Genomic DNA, 20,186 nt, shown 5'->3' on the forward strand with positions numbered 1-20,186 from the left:
CTTCACCACCAAAGCAGTAAAATATTGCCATACACTTGAACAATACTTTCACAGTGATTCATATGGTACATATAAGAGGAGGAGGAGGAGGACCTGCAGTACTGTTTAATATACATTACATTAATGACTGAAAAATACAGAAAAAGCCCAGTTGGCAGGGCTGAGGTGTGTTTAAGACTAGCAAAGCAGAATGGATTGAATACCATTTTTCAGAAGAACCATCAGTGGCAGCTCAATACAGTTTTTCTGTTTTTAAAAAAATTATATTCAGCCAAATGAATACTTGGGGTTTATTTCTGCACATCAATGTTAACAAATAATGGTTATATACACTACAGTATCAGTCGTTCACATTTGTACAGTTGAACTTAGCATCTATGCCAAGAATTATCGATTGAGGATCATATTATACACGTTATTCACGAACGAATATCAATCTAAGCTCATTTTCTATAATTTTGCAACAGCTCCTGGTTTCATAAACCTTTGCAATGCAAATGGCTTAATGTTATGAACAGGCGGTTTTCCCATTGCCAAGTTTCCAAGGATGTGTCCCACAACTGGTGATATTTTAAACCCAGTACCTGAAAAAAAATTATATTTTTAACTGAAGAGGTCTTAACCCACTTCTGGGTTGTTGGCAACCCATTTTCAAAAAAATATTTCTCTAAAAATAGCTTTTTACTCACAAGTGTCATAATCAGGTTTAAAAAGAAATGTCCCAGAGTGAAAAAATAATTAAATCAAAAGGTATAAATCCTGTCATTTACAGATTTTTTTAATTTTACAAAAATATTAATGATTCCTCGACTTCAATGCTTAATTTTTTACATATTGTTATTAATTAAATTTAATCCATATTGTTCCATATTATATATTATAAGTTCCATATTGTTCCTTCGAACATAAAATATGAATTTTTCCTGCAACTACTTCAGTAACATCAATATTATTGAATAAACTTGAGTGGCTCAAAGTAGTACCTAATCATAGCACACAGGAAATATTTTTTTAAAGTGGTAGAGGAGCATAGAAGAAAAATTCCCCAAAGGAGAACCTAATGGTGGTAAAAGGTGGTGACACCGTAATCTCTATGCCCTTTCCACTCATTTATCTGGCACTCAGTTGCAAAATAAGAACATAGACATAAATAGACCCTTTGTTTGTCTAATAAAAAGCAGAGGTAGAGCTTTCAACCCTTCTTCAGCAGTCAGATGATAAAAACCCCAAACTATTCTTTACTGCATATGACATTATGCCGCAACCTTCAACATCGATAAATGAGGTTGATGATGCTGGAAAGCTCATCCATAATGACAATATGGTAAAATAACAGTTCAAACCATGAGTCATTAATCATGGCAAATTTCTGTCCACATGCCAAGTACCAGTAAAAGGGGGATTGACATCAGAGGCATCACACCCATTAAATAGTCCATGTTTGGCAAGAAATGATATTTTATGCAGTTTAATACATTTAATATTCATTGTATTCAGACACTATTCATTACATCTATTGAGAGATGCACATCATATTCTCACTGTGAGTCTTCATTGCTTTGAACAATGTGTTTCACAACATAGGCAGAGGCAAAAGGCTAATTTTCGGAGTAGGATCAAAAAAGTAGGAGGACTGAATTTCTGTTGCATGAACAGAGATGGAGGGGGACCAGACTACCCCATGGCTCTAGAGAGACCTCAAGGGAAACCAATATAGCTCCGTCAGAGACCTCCAAGGGGCCATAACAACATATCAGAAGAGGATCCCGGAAAGCGAGCTCCAGAAAGTGTACATATTGTCAGAATCACGCCAAGTGTATTGTATCGAAGCACAAGGGTGCTATTTTATGGAATATTACAGTTTTTTACCAATTCATTCAATAAAAAACTTTTAATTAATTCAGTCCTGCTACTATTTGATCCTTCCCAGTAATGTCCCAAAGAATGCAGCTATGAACATAAGGACTTCAATTTAAATAAAAGAAAGGCTTAAACTTACCAGAAAATCCACACCCAAAGACAATATTGTTGTAAAATGGATGCTTATCCAGTATGCACACTTCATCAGGTGTGTTCTGCAATAATTGAAATCAACATTAATACATAATTTACTCCTCACTATTTAATTTTACTTTGGGTAATTTTCCATCATAGTCAATTAAATATATTTTATTATTTCAAAAAATCAAAAACTATTACATATCAGTTCACTTTATGTTTGAGAGTGAGCTTTCGAGAGAGACCAGACAAACTCGGAGGGCTTCACTGATGAGGGAGGGGTAGTAATGAGACAGAGAGCAGGAGCAAACTTAACCATGCCAAATGTATTAAGCAGCCCTAGTTTGTCACTGCAAACGTGTGAGTCATTGGTGGCCACAGGTATTTTGGGCCCAGCATCGAGACAATGTACCTACTCATTTGGAAGGAATTGGGGATAACCCCTTTCGTAGAAGTCCATGACATTGCCATCTGCCATGCTGAATATGGCACCATTAGTAAAAGGCATTCTTAAAGACATACAACGAGAATGTGTGAGGTTTGGCAACACTGCTCAACGACCAAATTATCGATGTTAACATGACGGAGGTCTGAGAGCGACTGAATTTTCAAAGCAGCAGGCCACGCCCACTCTTTGCTGATTGGGAAAAGGGAAAGTCACAATTCGAGAAACTTTCCCTCACCTCACCACCACTTGCTTTGGCCGCACCAGCTCACCCGCAAAAATAAAATGAACAGAATTTAGAGGAAAACAATACCTTAAATAAAACGTCATCCACAATACAAAGTAGGCACATGATTGGGATATTAAGGTTTTATTGCCATTACTTCATTAAAGACTATTTTATTTTAAAAAATAGGACATTTTAATTAGTTGCTTTATTTACAACATACTCGGTGTAAAAATATTATATAAAAAATAAATAAAATAAAGGTGTCAGAAGATAAAAGAGAACCTGATGCTTTCTTGAAAGGGTTACTTAAGATTATTTTACTTCAGCACATTTTCAAGGAACAAATTCATTAAATACATTACGGAACCATAATACATTATTAAATTATTATAAATTATAAATTTAAAAAATTATCAAATTAATATAAAACCAACAAGGTGCCAACAAAGTAATTTCCCAGCACCCCCTGATGAAAACAACCCAAATGCACCCCTGATAAAGGACAAGACACACAGATATATTTCAGTACAAGAATGATGAAGATTCTTTTCACAGAGAGCACTAACAGATGCTTGAAGATGATGTAAAAATGTTGAAACAGGTCCTGTCATGGAGAGCGTTTTTAAGAGAAACCTGTATAACACCGGACACTCATGTGGTAGCTTACCTTACCAGCAATTGGAAGATCTAGTCTTGAAACTCAACCAACTATGTATGTACATATATGGGAAGGTACCAGTGTCACCACTACATAGCATTCAAACTTTGTCATGAGATACAAAATGGTATTCTATGATATAACTATTTAATTAAAAATGTAGGGGGTAAAGACGTTATCTAAGCTCTACAAAACCATCTGCAACATGTACACAATAGGAAACATACCGAGGACTAAGAGATGAACATCATCAATCCTATTCCCAAACACTAACCTTAAGTACTTTTGTGGACTAAGAACAGGCTTTTGATAATGCGATTTGGAAGGCTCACAATCCTGAGAGAAATTGGAGTGATTCATAATGACCACAGAACTATCCACAATTTAAATATATAAAAACCAAGTAGCTGTGATTAAATGTGGATTCAGCTGTTAAGAAGCAAAAATAAGGGATAGAGTGATACAAGGGTGTGCCATGTGTCCTGTAATTTTTAACGTGTTCATTGAGAAAGATATTCATGAAATAGAAGAGAAAGTGCCAGGAGTGAAAATCCATAGTGAAACAATTAGCATGCTGCAATTACCCAATGACATAGCAGGCATAGCGGAGAGAGAGAGAGACAGAAAGAAGAAAAAAATTCTTTTAACAATGGAAAATATGTATAATGACTAGATATGAACTGAAAATATGTGAAAAGAAAGCAAAAGAATAGTGTAATCTGCTGTAGAAGAGAAGAGGTGAAGATAATCCTGAAAAAGGGAAACTATAAACTCAAGGAGATGAAGGCTACATAGGTAGCCGAGTGAGCAATGACGGATGAGGCAAGAAGAAATTAGTTGGTAGAATAGCCCAAGCTAAGAGGGTATTCCTCAAAAAGAGAAGTCTTCAAACTGCTGAAAATATAAGCTCTGATGTCAGGAAGAAAATTATTAGGACTCACATTTGGAGTATACTTCTTTATGGTGGTGAGGCATGAAGGATGACGGCAGCAGAGAAATCAAGGTTAGAAGCTTTCCAAATGTGGTGATAAACAAGAATTATGAAGACCGAATGGGTAGTTTGTACGATTAATCCAGAAGTTCTAAGAAGAGTAGTGGCGTACCCAGGAATATCATTCGGGGGGGGTGAAACCAGGGGTGAAAAATTTTGAAAAACAGGGTGTTAAGTAGAGGGTTTTGCATTAATTTTAACACTTTTCATAACCGAAAAAACTTCATTTGTTTAAGAAATACATATTTTGAAAATTCATAATTTTTCATTATTTTATAAAGAAAAATTATAGTGTTTTCATATTTTGGGGGGGGGGGGGGGGGGGGGTCCGGACCCCCCGGACAGGGGACAAGTCTTTTGAAAACCTTGGGTAGAAGATGGAACAATTTAATCGGCCACATCATGAAGCACATGAAAATTATCCTTGAAGGACAGGTGGAAGGGAAGAAAAAGTGAGGAAGGGTACCGATGAGATACAAGAAGCAGGTGACGATGGATGTAAAGTGGAAGAATTATCATCAACAGTGGTCAACAATCTTACGATTTGTTTGACAAAGCTCTCCACTCAATTCTCCTATAAGCTTATCTTTTCAAACCAATGCATTTTTTCTCTTTCACATCCTACTTTATCTATTCCATATACATATGTATTTCATCTGAGGTCTTCCTTCTCCACTCTTACCATCCACTGTCTCTCAACGATTGTCTTCATCAGGCCATCATGTCTCAAGATATAGCCTATAAGGATGTTCCATCTTCTTGTCAAGGTTTTCATGAGGCTTCTCTTCTCTCCTACTCTTCATAGGACTTCCTCATTACTTGCTCAGTAGATTCATTTGATCCTCATCATTCATCAGTAGCACCACATTTCAAAGGTCTCAACCCTTGATTTCTCTGCAGCTGCCATTGTCCAGGTCTCATTTCTGCATAGCATACTTCAAATGTAAGTTCTGATTTTATGAAGTATTTTATGAAGGAAGAACGAATGAAATGAAAAAATATGAAGTAGGAAGAAAGATATTATGAACTTTATTGGAGCAGTTACAGAACAGAGGAGTCGCAGCTACTACACTCACTTTTATATCATGATATGATGGAAGAATTATGTGGGTGTCAAAAGATTGGCCAATAGGAGAATTGTGTGGAGAGCTGTATCAAACCTTAGGATTGATAACTGATGATGGTGAAGAGATAATTGTTTTTGCTGAATCATCCGATGGGCCCTAGTTTTGAAAATATTATTGACTAGCAGGCTACCCTGTGTTGCTAGGGAAGGACAGTACCCAGAGAAGTAGGAAACTTGGAACTCAGAATTCATGGACATATATGTAGAAGGATTTTAAGATAAAGGAACAAAGCAGATATGCTAATGCCCCCCCCCCCCCAAATGCCTGTTGACTAAAAATTGGAATAAGACATTGAGCAAAAGACGCCGAACAGTAAAAAATGGAAAAAACGATTAGTAAACATAGGATCAGTACACCTCGCTGCACAACATTCATCATCATGTGTACTTACTACTTAGACCAAAAACATCGTGTGAACACATACCCCAGCAAAAAGGTTTGCACCGAGAAGATTAATAGTTGAGTGCAGTATCCTTTGAGTTATGATTTCCCTTTGAGTGTCAAGAGGTGTGCCTACCCGGCAGGATGTCCAACCGCCGAAGTTGTACGATAAAACGTAACAAATGATAATGAGAAATGTCATAATCTGAGAAACCATATGGAAACACATAGCAGACAGACAAACAGACATCCTCTTTTACTTATATAGAATAAAATATCTGGGGTGTCATTATTCTAAAACAAAATTAACCTCACCCTACACTGACCTCCGCTCCAACAGATAAAATCCATACATGGTACTGTTCTCCCCACAGCCAATTAAGAAAATACCCTAAGGCTCACCCTGATAATGCAGAGTTCCTGGATTCCTAAAGATGGTGTCATTCATAGGCTGATTTAGGGGGGGGGCCTGTGCCCCCCCATATGCTTAAAAAATATAATTTTTAATACTGTTATCATTACATTCGTTTTGTTTTGCACGGGTCTTAATCATTTAATTTCATATTACTAACTTTCATATTAAAATAAAGATAATATTTTGCATAGCAATTGTTGTACGTTGTTTTTAATCTCAAATATAAGAAGACCGTTTGCCTGTCAGGCCCTTGTGCTCCCCTAGAAGAAAATTCTAGATCCAGCCTTGGTGTCATTGAACCACACTAACCTTTAGAGAATGTAGCCTGTTATCATTTTCAAAATAAATTAAATGACTTAGATTCGCAGATTGAATGCTTGGGAGGGCCAATGAAAGCAGCCCAAACATAGAGACCTTTATTAATTCTATCGCATTAATTTTAACCTACTAGATAATGGCAGGCAATGGAAAAGAGCACTATTTGCTAGGGTATGAATGGTAACCAATTTTGCACAGCACAAGACCAAGCACTGCAGCATACAGTATGACAATGTGGCTATGCTCTAGCCCCCAAAAAAAGAAAGACAAGGGCCGTGTTCTAAAGTGTCAATAATCAAGTTGTTCTCTTCATAATGCAGGACAACAGTCTCATACAACATTTTACAAACTACAGTGGAACCTCGTTAAAGCGAGTACGGGCTATAGCGACACCCCCGCTATTACGAGAGATAGCCGATGCACCGTCAATTGACCCTATAATAAGCGTGTTAAAAAATTCGTTTTTACGAGACCCTTTCGGCGTTGGCTCTCGCCATAGCGAGGGTTTCACCGCCGGAAGACTTAATCAAGACTCCTTAACCTCTGGAACTGCTAGCGATCTGTTAGAAATGATGTTAATGGAGTGCTCAGTCTCAAATTTATGTGGTAAACTGTCGTTCGATAAATATAATGATTGACAAAACAACGCTTTCCATAATTTTTATTCAATGCGGCGCTTATAAATTGTTTGAATAGTTAGTCGTTATTTGAGTGAGGAAATTTAGTGATGCAAAAAAACATCGCCTTTCGTCTGGATTTATGCTTACGTTTATCGGATAGATGTTTATCTGTCGCCGCACCACTCCTGTTCCTGTATATCTGTTCGCAACAGGTATATTGGCTATTATTTGCTCCACCTCCGGTAAAGCGACAATTCGCTATAGCGAGTGTTTATTGAAGCACCGTGGGGTGTCGTTATATCGAGGTTGCACTGTACTTCCAACGAAAGGGTAATCTAGCATTCTTTGAAGAGTTAATGACTTTGGTACTATGGGTAATATTGGAAATTCGTTGCTCGTTTATATCAATCTCAGCAATGACCACTAGATATCTCCTTCATTGGAGGTAGCTCGTTAATAGGGTGGTTTCCTTCGTCAAAGAAAACGAAAGGCATTGATTGCGATTCGTTACCCACCATTAGTGTATTCATAATATACAAATTATTTTGTTTTAGAAATACCGGGTTAGACGAATGGCAATGGTCCATTTTTATCCTCATTTGAAAAGGGCCAGATTGGCGCCCATGCGATGCCACTCCACGTGACGTCACAGGGACCTAGTTTCTATACGAGAAGATAGGAGTTATACGTCGTCTGAGGTTACCATTGCATGCATGAGGCGCAGAGCTCAGGAAACATGTCTTAACAATCACTTATTAAAACTGGCTAAGGTCGGAAAGTTTTCCTCGTTTGATAAGTTATTAATAATCCTTATTTAAGCCAAGCGCTACCAGCCAGCAGGGTACTAGGCTAGCCGCTAGCAGCCTGCGTCGTATCAGCGCTAAGCCTCGCCTCAAGGTCACCTCGCAGGGCGGGAGGGGGAACCAGAAATACGTCACGCGGAGAGACTTCCCGACATTCATACTTAAGCGTCGCGTTGTCGCGCGCTTGAAAATTTTCACTTTTCATTTGATCGCGAAAAATAGATATCGTCATTTAAAAATCTAAAAGCGTGAAATATGTACTCCAGGAGTAATAATCTTTCTATTTAGGCAATAAAAAAATAATAGGAAACCACCCTATTGCCATAGGAGATTGTTGTCTTTCATCATCAATTGGACTCGAGTTAACTCAATCATGGGCGCTTTACAAAATTGCCCAAAGTCATGGGAATGCCAGCACAGTTCAACAATACCATTCCCACATAAGAAACTGAAGAACTACTCAACAAGGGAAAATGTAGATTCATTGAAGTTACGCTCTTCATGATGGTACAAATAGAAGAGTATATTTCAAAAGGTACTCTACTTACAAAAAGTACTTACTGTATACATGCAGGTTTCTACAATAGAAGGGATGGGCTCGATGGTTGGGAAGTGCTCTCTCACATACTTTTTTATGTCTCTGTCTTTTGCTCTCCTTGATACATCTCTCTTATTTGGCTCTGCATCCTCTTGATGATGGCTAACCAGCTGAAAAAAGAAAAAGAAATTCTTAGTTGATAACAAAAAGCTGTCTTTGAGACATCTGAAGAAAGCATTCAACTGCACAACCAATCATACTACCAAACAAAACCAGGCATTTAACTATTGTAATTAAGGTCAAAAAAATTTTAATGGCATAAAATGGCAATGATAATTTCATTATAGAGCGGTGATCACTTTGAAAGGCATTTACCATAAATATTGAAAAGTATAAATACAAACAAGGGCATACCCAGGATCATAACTAGGAGAGGCAAGCCATGGTCTAGGGGGGCAAGCTATGGTCTGGGGGGTGGGGAGCAAGCCAAGTAGTGATATCAGTTTATAAGATTATTTCCTTGAAAAAATAGTTTTATTTTAGTTACATATCTTATATTAATGCATATCATTGTTCATGGGTTTCAAGAAAATTTGTTGAATACTTTCGTTTCAATTCGGTACTGATTTTTCTCAAAGACTTTTGCAAATTTTGTTTCTAAGGGGGGCAGCTGCCCCCCCCCCCTACCCCTTGCTGGGAACGCTCATGAACACGAAATATAAAATTTTTACTTTTGTGTCTAAACAATCTTTCACCAAATCTGCCACCTATTAGACAAGGGTCAATTTTATTATGGGTGGGAACCCACTGGCATTTAGGAATTTTTGGCATAGATTCCATGAGAGCTAATGAATTCCTTTGAATATGTAGTCTCTTTTATGAATGATTGCAGGTCAAGCTTCCTAACGGATATGACATGTTAAAAACATTATCTAAAATTTGGAAGGTTCTAAATTCTCTTGCCTATTTCTTATCTTACGTTATAGGATGAAATTTTCCACAAAATTGGCAAAATAGTGACCATTGCAGCCAAAAGAACTGCCAACAGTGACACCACTAATTTCATCATAGGTGTTTGAAGGTTTTCAAGGTCAAATCACAGTTGCGGACCTCAAATCCAGGATACAGAAACTCGGAAAACCAGAATGTTTCCAAAATTCTTCTGCATAGTGTTTCAACTTGCCACCTCATGGCACCACTCTCCCAGCCTTTTTCTGGGACAAGTAAAAAGTTAGCACATGCTATGAACGTACGATAACAACCTACGCAAGGACACATAGGGATCTCAAATAACAAGAACAAGAGCCTGAATGCATTCATGTAAGCTGTATAGCTGTTTTCTACACTACTTCCTCATAGGGTGTAAGGAAAAGAGAATGAATTTCAACTACCGTCACTTGTAAAGGTGTGTTGAGAATAATTATTTTCATGCATGCTAATATTATTTCTGTTCATGCAATTTTAAGGGTAGAGTGTACCAGTGATATGTTTTGTTTGCTATGTATTCTATTACGACGAAATTCAGAAAAACCAGAAACCCTTTGGTCCCAAGCTTCCCTCCTTTGAAGGGATTTGAAGGGATTTGAAGTCCTCAAACTGTATAATGTAAATGACTATTGGTTTGAATATTTATACGAAGTCCATGTTAAATTTTGAGCTTCAACCTCTCTTAATGCACTTTTAAAATGCATCTGTAATTGATGGATCTATATTTTAATAGAGTGAAGGGGTTTTTTATTTATACAAAGACACACTCAAATTTTTTTAAATCTAAATTTGGCATTTTTTAACTTTCTTGTGAAGTATGTATTTTCTAAAAATTGGTATTTTTAAAACTGATACAAGCGTAACTAAATAATTCAAATTTAAAAAGAATTGTTAGTGGTCAAGTGAAGCAGTTTGCTGGATTCACGGATATGCAGATGGAAACTTACATTTAATGCAAAGAGTACAGCATAATGATGTCTCCATGTCCCTGGGTTTCACCGCGTGGATTTTCTTTGTGACGACAGTTTTGTACAGTTCGACCAGAAGACGCCGGTTGGAACACCGGCGAAACTGTCGTCACAAAGAAAATCCACGCGGTGAAACCCAGGAACATGGAGACATCATCTAGACAACGCCGCGGAAAACTAAGCATCAAGCACAGCATAATTATTAAAAATGAATGTACTTACTTTCACCATGTCTGGGTACTCCAATGAAGGAAGGCCATAAAATTCACCATTGTTTCTAAGGTCTATGAACGCAACTGGCAGACCCCCTAAGCTCAAATCTTTCACACGCCAGTAGTAGACATCAATTTTTTGAGGAGTAAGGGGCAAATTCAGACCAAGAGTTTTCTTGAGGAAAGAGCCTGACCAAGGCCCAGCACACACAATGACTGAATTGGCAGTGAATGATTCTTCATGGTTAACTTGAATACCCTTCACATCCTTCCATGTTTTGCTTCCATAAACCACTGCAGGGGGTCCAGGGTTAATCCTCAAAACTTCAAATCCATCAATCAGTCTCCCACCAACACTTTTGAACCTTTGCTAAAATAAAAAATTTGACATTAGAATACAGGTTCAAAAACCCCAGAACACCAATATCATAGAATTAATGTACTTATTGACTAAGTGGTATTATTATAGTGATAACACAGTACTCTTGAGTACTTAGGGCTCTTATTGAAGTGATAACACAGTAGAAATACAGAGAATGATTGAGGAGAAAATGGGGTCATTAGCTCAGACCTGAAATCACAGTATATTAAAATAATTTGGTATAACGGAGGGAAAGATAAGGGGTGACAAAAAAATGCCTTCCTCACTTAGCCATTTTTCCATCCACTTTAGAATTAAAAAATTGAAAGCTGCCATGCACTGTTCATGAGTTAGAGGTGTGGTTGGAGTTTTGGCAATTTAACTAATGCAGAGAGACCCAATCTGTAATAGAAAAAAATTCTCACTAGAGTTTTGATAACAACGGGTGCACGAGGCCGAGATCTAGTAGTATGAATTAGAGGAGAAGCACTGAGCTGCTCACATTGAGTCTGTGAGGTGATCAACTCTCTGTGGATGGGCTAAGCCCATCATTCTTTTTGTTGTTAATAGTGCAAGAAGTCTAAGGAGATGGATAAAACAAAACGGAAAAATGTTTTTTTTAAAGACCCTACAGAAATCTATAAAGAACTTGGTGAATGAGGCCTTTGGACAAGTTCAGGATGCCAAAAAAAATTGATGAAACTAGCAATAACTGAGTGGCACAGTGTCAATTAAGAGGCTTCCAGGTGATAAAGGGAAATGTTTATCCCCATGCAGTTTATGATAAACACAAGAGTACAGTCCAGCTGCCAAGAGTTGTCTTATGACTGTCAGACGAGTCTAGTTCGGGGTAGGGAGCTAGGTTCCCAGGTTGGAAAGGGAAATCCCCAAGTCACACGTAAACAAAAGTCTTCGATGAAGAAAGGAGCTGGAAGGGATGACGAGTGTGGAGGGCTAACGGAAGAATCCCTTGTTTTGGTGGTTTGAAAAAGGGCTTGGTTTGGTGGCTCAGGCTTGTTTTGGTGCTTCATGCGTGACAACAGTGTAGACTAGAAAATGGCATAAGGTGTGAATGGGGGACAGCAATTTGCTGAAAACCATGCTGGCTCAAGGTTCTTCACCCCTCCTTTTGTGCAGCAATCAGACAACTCTTGCCGGCTGGACTGTAGGTCAGGGAAACGACTATAGCATGCATGCATTTATGAAGGAAATGGAAAATATGAGACAAAGAAATGTTAATTGATATGCTTCTCAAGATGCCACATTGGTTTACAGGTCTCTGTAAATAGATGGGCATAGGTATGAAAAATTTAGCCACTATGAATGAGAAAAAAACAAGAAATGACATCAGAGAAAAGCTAGACATATGATCTCCTCCACAAAAACAAAATTAGGCTTTATAAAGCCCTTAGCACTGCTTCACTGATTTGAAACATAGAGGTCATCAAAAAGGAGAAAAACTAGCAGTATTTAAGAATAAAATATTACATAAACTCTTTAGACCCAAAAACGAGTATGGACAAGGAGGAAAAAAATCATGCCATAGAAATCAGAAATTATGCAAACAGCAAACATGAGATCTAGGCATAAGTGAGATAAAGTCCTGATGAACCAGGTGGACATTGAAAGAAGATTGATATCTGCAGAAGGATATACTGTAAGAATTTTGTAAACATTTGAGTGAGGATGGGCAGAGGATAGAGCCAGAAGGAGACCTGTAGACAAGGCTAAACATAACCCACGAGATTGATTGCCCAAGTAGTCAGTAAGTACCCCAGCAGCAGATAAGGTTGTCTCAACGTTTTAGCAACATTCTAAATGCTGTGGCATTTTTTAGTGTCCCCCCCCCAAAATTTCTGGTACCCCCCCCAGAAATTCCTCCGAACTTATCCGCAGAACTAAGCGCGAAAAGTCCTTAGTGGGAGAAGGTTTTTCGCGCAAAGGCCCTTCGACTAAAAGGCTAGGAGACTCTAAGTCTCGGAAACTCTTGTCTCCGGAAACCCTGCATCCGGAAACCCAGCACCCGGAACCCAGCCATACCTGCAGAGCAAGACTTATATAGGACTAATGCGGAGGAATACCTACTCCTTGGCAATCAAGGGGAAATGGGTGCTGAGGTCCTAGTATGCAGTTTGGAGTGAGAAGTATTACCATAGTCCTATCACAACTCTCTCTCCCTCCAACACCGCACCCCACTATGTCTCTCCCCTCCATGTTTTCCAATGAATTTCCCTCTGATTCGACTGATGTCTCCAACCCAGAAGTTTGAGGGGAAAATTCCGGCCTGAACGCTGTTCCCTCCTACTTCGGGTGGGATTACCTGATGCTTGGCGGAGCAGCCTGTCAACAGGGGCAGATACGCAGCTGCCTGAACATCGCCCTTTTTACCCCTCCACTCCTTTTGCAAAATCCTTCCCCTCCACCCTGTCACGTCGTGGAGAATGCAAGCTCTATTTTGCTCGGGCGCCGGTCGTGGACGGATGGCTCGACTGACATGGCTGATTTTAGAAAAATTATACTGCTGGTATTTAGTTTGGTAATGTTTCCTATGGGATCATTAGTTATCATCGTTGTTTTCTGTAATAATTCTGATTTTGAATACTTCTACTTCAAATAGATATTGATTGAAAATAACTCGTAAATATTTTTGACAATTTTTTTCTTGTGTGCTGATTTCTTGTTTGTGGAGTCTTTCCCTGAACCAGCTTGTGACCGACGATTGGAGTTTCCCTATGTCTGGGCTTACGGGAACAATCTCCAAGATTAACGACATAACGCCACAATGCTGCGTTGTAATGTTAACATTAGCATAACAATTTGAGCACGTTTAATGACAATATTACTTTTCAACATGGTGGACAACGTTTTTATAAGCCTTTTAGATTTCGGATTAGAACGTTGTGACAATGTGCACACAATGGCGTGCAAGATTGTGGCAATTTAAGAAACGTTGTAACAACTTATTGGTTTTCTCATTGCAACATTGCTAAAATGTTGAGTCAACCTTCTCTGATGCTGGGGTAAGTAACAATGATGTATATTGTGAATATAGAAATACGTTTAAATCCCAATTAATTTAGAAATTCTTCTAAATTTGTGAAACAGAAAAGAGTCTCCAATGGTCATAACGTATGGATCTATGGCCACAGGTGCAAAGCAAATACTGCGTTGGTTTGCTAGAATGGGAGAATTTGCAGTAGTGACCAACCCTAGCCTCTCAACAGGAAACTCTTTACAAGCACTCACTGGACCTCTCGGAGTAAACCTTTGCTAGGGTTGAATGTACCTTGCTAAGGTTTCTTAAGTGGTGGCACGTACACTCACTCAACACGAAGGAAATATAGCAAGGGTTGCAAGGGGCCTTGCTAAGGTAGCAGCTTCATTTGAGATATCACTATTTAACATGCACACTAGTACATACCACACTCACTTCTTGGGCTACACTCTGGGAGAAAACGCTATGGCACGAGTGATGGTAAGGTAATGCTAGGCGAGAAAAGTGGAATGGTTTCGAAATCGAAGATTTCCTTCTCAACACAATTGAGGGTCTGATTGTCACATCAAATTAATGTTGAGTGATGGTGAATGGTAGACATCACTGGAATGTATAGGAAGAGTGGGGGAGGTGAACGCAAGATATGGAGGAAGGGAAAGTTAGCATTTGAGGGAAGGGAAAGTTAGCATTTGAGGGAAGGGAAAGTTAACTCCTTATTTCGTACTACAAAAACAACAAACCTAAAAAAAGCCAGCATATCACAGCACTTAACAGACACAGGCCACCAAGTTACACAAGAGAAGTTAAAACTTTTCAGAGAAGCATCAAGATTATTTTCCGTTTCACAATTGAGGCTGCAGAGTTCACCTTACCTGTTCTACTTTCAAAATTGACGTTAAAAAGATAAAATACGTATATACCCTTAATGAGAAATGTAGACAGCATATCTGATTAATACCTGGACAGCATTTAAGCATCTAGATGCAAGCAGCACTCCACCATTTTTTTCGTAGCAAGCCAAGTAGTCCTTCGGGAAACAAAATTGTGGATACTTCTTTTTCAATTCATCTGAGGTCAATTTTGAATGTGACGCATTGGGAATATTGCTCAAATTTGAAATTATGGAGTCCAGGTCCCCATAATCTTTTTTTCCCGCCAAATACAAAGTACCTGTTTCCCTGCAAGAGGACAGAAGAACTATTATTAATCTCGCCATTTTCCTATGAAATATTTTACATTCTGATTTGGGTATTTATACAGATTTCACTGACTTGTTCATTTCTATGTTTCATTTCTAACATAAACTTTTATGAATTTCAATATAAAATCCATTATAAGTTATTTTTAAACGTCTTCAACAGCATTTTTTTTATTATTTAATTCTAAACAGGATAATATCATCTTAAGGCCTGAAAGGAGACAAAGTTGTGGAAATGATACTAAATAGCTTGACAAGTGGGAAGAGGGAGGGAAAAGGGACTCAAACGTCCCCCGAAATGTTTAGGACATATAGTTTAAGATGCACTTCCTTCAAATGGAACCCTTGAAATTCATTCCCCTACCAAATATACTCCCCCTTCAAGTAAACTACCCCCTACAAATGTTTTCTGGTTAAGGGCTAGATGCAGTGATGTAACTATGGGGGGGGGTACCCTCCCCCATAGTTACGCCACTGCATCTAACCCCCCTCCCCCCCCCCCCAACACCTCAGAGAAATAAAAAGTCTTAAAACAAATGTCTAGTTTTGACATAAAATAACTGCATCTGCTTAATGCTAAAGATTATTTATTAATAGCAGTGATAAGTCACTGAATAACAACCGGTGACTAACCCCCGTTGCTTGAGGGGGTCCCCCCCCCCCAAAGAATACTCCTTGTTATGCCACTGGCCACTGCTTTATGTAACATGCCGTGCCAAATTGCCTGAGAGCAAAAATAGAAAGAGGCAGGGGCGCAGCTAGGAATTAAGGCTTGGGGGGATTTCAGGCACAACTAATAATGGGGTGTCTGGGGGTATGGCATACCTGCCAGGGTAAGCGGAAGGTGTGAGGGCCCTCCGCTGGAAAAAAAATTTAAGATAAATGGTTAAAAATGGTGAGTTTTACGGCCTCTGAGGGATATTTTATTAATCCTTCCACTATTCTATAAGTAATATTAATCTAAATAAATAAAATACATTAAACTTTTAAAAATGTCTGAGTCCTGGGGGGGGAGTTTTATCCCCCAAAACCCCCCCTCGCTGCACCACTGGAATGAGGATCCTATATCTTAAGAGTATGCCTCAGGTAGTTCTGCAGTGTGGATAAGAAGATGAGTTTGGTTCACCTATAATTAACGAAAAGGGATGAAAGCTAATATCAGCTTTATACAATCATACGATTTTGGCTCCAGCTAAATGGTATAAATTTGTTTTGTCTTTAAAATATGGGACTTTTCACAACCAAATATCATTGGATGTTGATTTATTAGTTAGTACAATAATCCATGTGAATGGCACCCCTCTCAGCAAATACACAGTCTGGTTGTGAATAGCAGTACTACAGTCCGAGTTGGAGTTTACCCTGCAGTATAAGTTGGGTGAGGCTCCTTCAATAGACTACTAAGTATTTATCAAGTTATTGCCAATAAAATATCTTATATGGTCTGGCATTCGGAGGGGGCTACTGACAGCCTATCATTTGTTCAATTTAGGATTGGGATGGGCAGAAAGGATGAGGAGATATCTAGTATTGGCCTATTCTATACTTTTAGAGTGGCTGAACATCTCATTCGAGGGATGGAAGGAAATTGAAGTAACCTCCATAAAAACCTCCCTTCTGAAAAGACTTCATTAAAATTCCCATTTAAACCAATACCTTAAAAGAGGGCAGCCACCACACCAATTCAATCCTAGCTAGCATATCATTGCTCATTTACGTAGACAACCACAGCAGCAAGGAAGCAATGGCTGATGCTTGACAGTTGTGTCAGGTTTGACAGCTTGCCTCTGTTACCTTTTGGTTACTCCCCATGTAGCTCAGATAGTTTGGCCATCTTTGGGGAATGGTTATGTGCAACTGTAACATGTCCATTTTTCCAATCATTATTCACAAATCAAATTCCACAAAGTAAAAATCATTTGCCACACTGACCACTCCACAAACTTAGCAAAAGCGCTCCAAACAGTAAAGTAAACAATTTAATACTTTTTGTGATATTCACATGGATTATTTTACCGACTGCTTAATCAACATTCAATGATATTTGGTTTTGAAAAGCCCATATTTTAAAGAGAAAGCCAATTTATACCATTTAGTTACAGCCAAAATCTATGATTGTATATAGTAACCCTTGACACATTCGGAACCACTGTAGTTACACTTGTGTGTAACGAAACAAAAGAGCAATGAACCATTTTACCGACAGCTGGGCTAATATTACTGATTGTAAGTCAAAAGAGCGGAGACCTTGCGGGTGAATTCAATTGAATTTCTTCCAATTCAATTACATAATGAGATATTCCATTGAATATTTAGATAATTGCATTTGAATCGGCTGATTTTTTCCAATTACGGAGGCTACATCTATCATAATTCGAACACTGCCACAGTTTGAAGTGAAGTTGTTAGCTTTAGATCGACAAGAAAGGTTTAGATATAAACAATAAAATATACGTACTAGGTTTTTGGAAACCATTTAACGAAGCTCGTAAGAAATGGAATCTTGTCTCGGGTTTACAAATGCCATTTCGCGGTAATCCAACCATACGAATGATAGATAAACAAGCACCTCTGACGTAAACAACGATAATAAATTGAACCTTGGTTCTACTGGCGGCAATTCAATCACTTGAGATAACATCATGACACTTGTTCGCACCGTCTGCAATCGAACAAATCACATATGAGCAACTAAGCACGCCCACAAAATTTAAAAACAACGCGAGGTCACCGCAGAAACAAAATCAGGCGTGAGCGCGCATAAAAATTTTGGAAACGAAATGACCTTCGTCACCGCCAATATTCAAATACATATATATGTGCTAATAATATTTATGCGCTAAATACCAAGCAGAACCCTTCGCTAGTGCAAAAAACAGAACTTTTTCCTAGAGGGATACATGTTACTTCTTTCCACAGTGCATTAGCTTATATCACTAAAGAATATAATTATCCGAGTAATTGGGTGTAATAAAAAATTTAATGTTGGACGAAATATGACTTCTGTAATTCAACACTTTAGTAGAGTAATACAAATGACAATGATATGATTCAGGTTTATTTTCACCCGTCAAGTAAATCCACAGATTTTTTGTTAAGGTCATATGCGCCACTAACATTCAAAGGTTATGAAAATCCAGGGAATAAGTTCTGTGAAAATTTCGTGTTTATCATCTTTGGCGATAATAAGAAAATGTAAATACTTTGGTATATGAGATTCCGAAAAATATGTCTGAGATTTTTAAAATTCCTACGGTTAACTTCTATTGCTTTACTATTATAATTCATATAATCGTTTCCGGAATTACCTTATATGCTATACAAATAAGAAATGTGATTTTCCCCCAGAAAGTGAATTTAATGTTATGAGATGATTTTGAGTAAATATCTGTAAGATAAATGCGATGGTGGTTGGCGTAACATGGTGAAACTCCTTCATGATGCACAAAGGTTAAGAAAACACTTAGCTGTTTCACAAAATAAAATATATTGCGACCGGTTTCGATACAGCGTATCATCATCCAGATGATGATACGCTGTATCGAAACCGGTCGCAATATATTTTATTTTGTGAAACAGCTAAGCGATCTGTAAGATACAAAAATCTATGCATCCAAATACACTCCTATCATGAGGGCCGCCGACAAACTGCTTGTGGCCCGGGGCAGAGTTTGGGTGTGAGGCCCTTCTTCCCCGAAGAGGAATGGCATTTGAACTTTTACTAATCTAAATTTTCGGCCCCTTAACTCTTTGGCCCAGGGCAGTCTGCCTCATCTACTCCTCCCCCCGCCCCCTCTGCTCATCATCAGCTAGTGTCTGTTAGAAATTTTGGTTTCCTAGCTTCTCTTTTTTTGCTTGTCCAGATAAATGTACAAATGCAAAAAAATGAGTCGCTTGTGGTCTTCATGGGGGCATATAGGGAATAATTGGTACTTTCCTGCATTTTTTGAAATTATTACATGAATATTCGATGTCATGTAACACTAGGCATCATGAGTTCATGGAAAATCAATTCGATCTCACGGTTAAAAACTTTATGGTACCGTTTATTTGGGAAGATACTATTCTTCTCAATAAGAATGCAATCCTTTATTTTTGAGCGGATTGCATACCTCTTTGATACTCATTACCCAAAATTTTGGCCTTTTCAATCCTTTCTTTTGATTTTCCCCCAGATTCCCCTCTGGTTAGTGCGTCAGGCACCTTTATCAACGTATAATTCATTCATAATTGCAGCCAGTGGCGGTTTGCCCATAAGGACTCTCGGACGCCGCCCCTCCCAAATATTTGAAAAAGTAAAAAAAATAAATATCCATTAATTTATAATTATACATCTGATTAATCAAAGCGTTTTTTCAGTCCCATACATCGAAAGTGTTGGAAAAACACGAAAAGAAATAGCGCGAGAAGTTCGTATTTGTAGCCGTGGGGCGCTGGCTAGAACGTCCCAATCCATCCCCATGCAGTTATATGGAGAGTGGTAGTGGTGGGGGCCGCTGGTGCTATGACGCGTCTAACGTTGTGTCTTATGGAAGTCTTGGGACGTCGTCCGAAAATGCGCAGAGCGACGAGTGAGTTGACATCGCTGCGCAGGCCGGCGGGCGTATAATCTGGCGTCTACTTGGTGCTGCCACAGAAAAGGGACCTACGGAATCAGAATGGTCACTGTACTGGGTGTAGTTATACTATTTTAATTTTTAATTACTGGTAGGTATTGCTACATTAAATAAATTATCCCATTATGCTTGCGTTTTTTGGTGTTTGAATTGCGGAACACATAAAATCCAACCAGTTAAAGGCCGTATTGACGAAGGAAAACTATTCTCGAGTATTTGACACAGTTCTGTTATGATTACGAATTTCAAGAACCTTGGGGAAACTAATATTATAATATTTAGCCCTTAACTATGTATTCATATCTTCCCGATGATTAGAAATGCGG

General features: G+C 38.4%; 1 protein-coding gene across 1 annotated transcript in view; it reads right to left on the reverse strand.

Moving 5' to 3' along the window:
• Positions 1-272: 272 nt before the first annotated feature.
• The window catches only part of LOC124155761 (peroxisomal sarcosine oxidase-like), a 28,361-nt gene continuing 8,447 nt past the window's right edge, over positions 273-20,186 (reverse strand). The window contains exons 3-7 of the mRNA XM_046529848.1: positions 15,005-15,224; positions 10,701-11,060; positions 8,547-8,693; positions 2,000-2,075; positions 273-584 (exon numbers count right to left, since the gene is read on the reverse strand). Of these exons, the coding sequence (XP_046385804.1) occupies positions 451-584; positions 2,000-2,075; positions 8,547-8,693; positions 10,701-11,060; positions 15,005-15,224 (937 nt within the window). The 3' untranslated portion in view covers positions 273-450. The remainder of the gene's footprint in view (positions 585-1,999; positions 2,076-8,546; positions 8,694-10,700; positions 11,061-15,004; positions 15,225-20,186) is intronic.

Source organism: Ischnura elegans, chromosome 3, assembly GCF_921293095.1.
Source record: "Ischnura elegans chromosome 3, ioIscEleg1.1, whole genome shotgun sequence".
Classification (NCBI taxonomy): domain Eukaryota; kingdom Metazoa; phylum Arthropoda; class Insecta; order Odonata; family Coenagrionidae; genus Ischnura; species Ischnura elegans.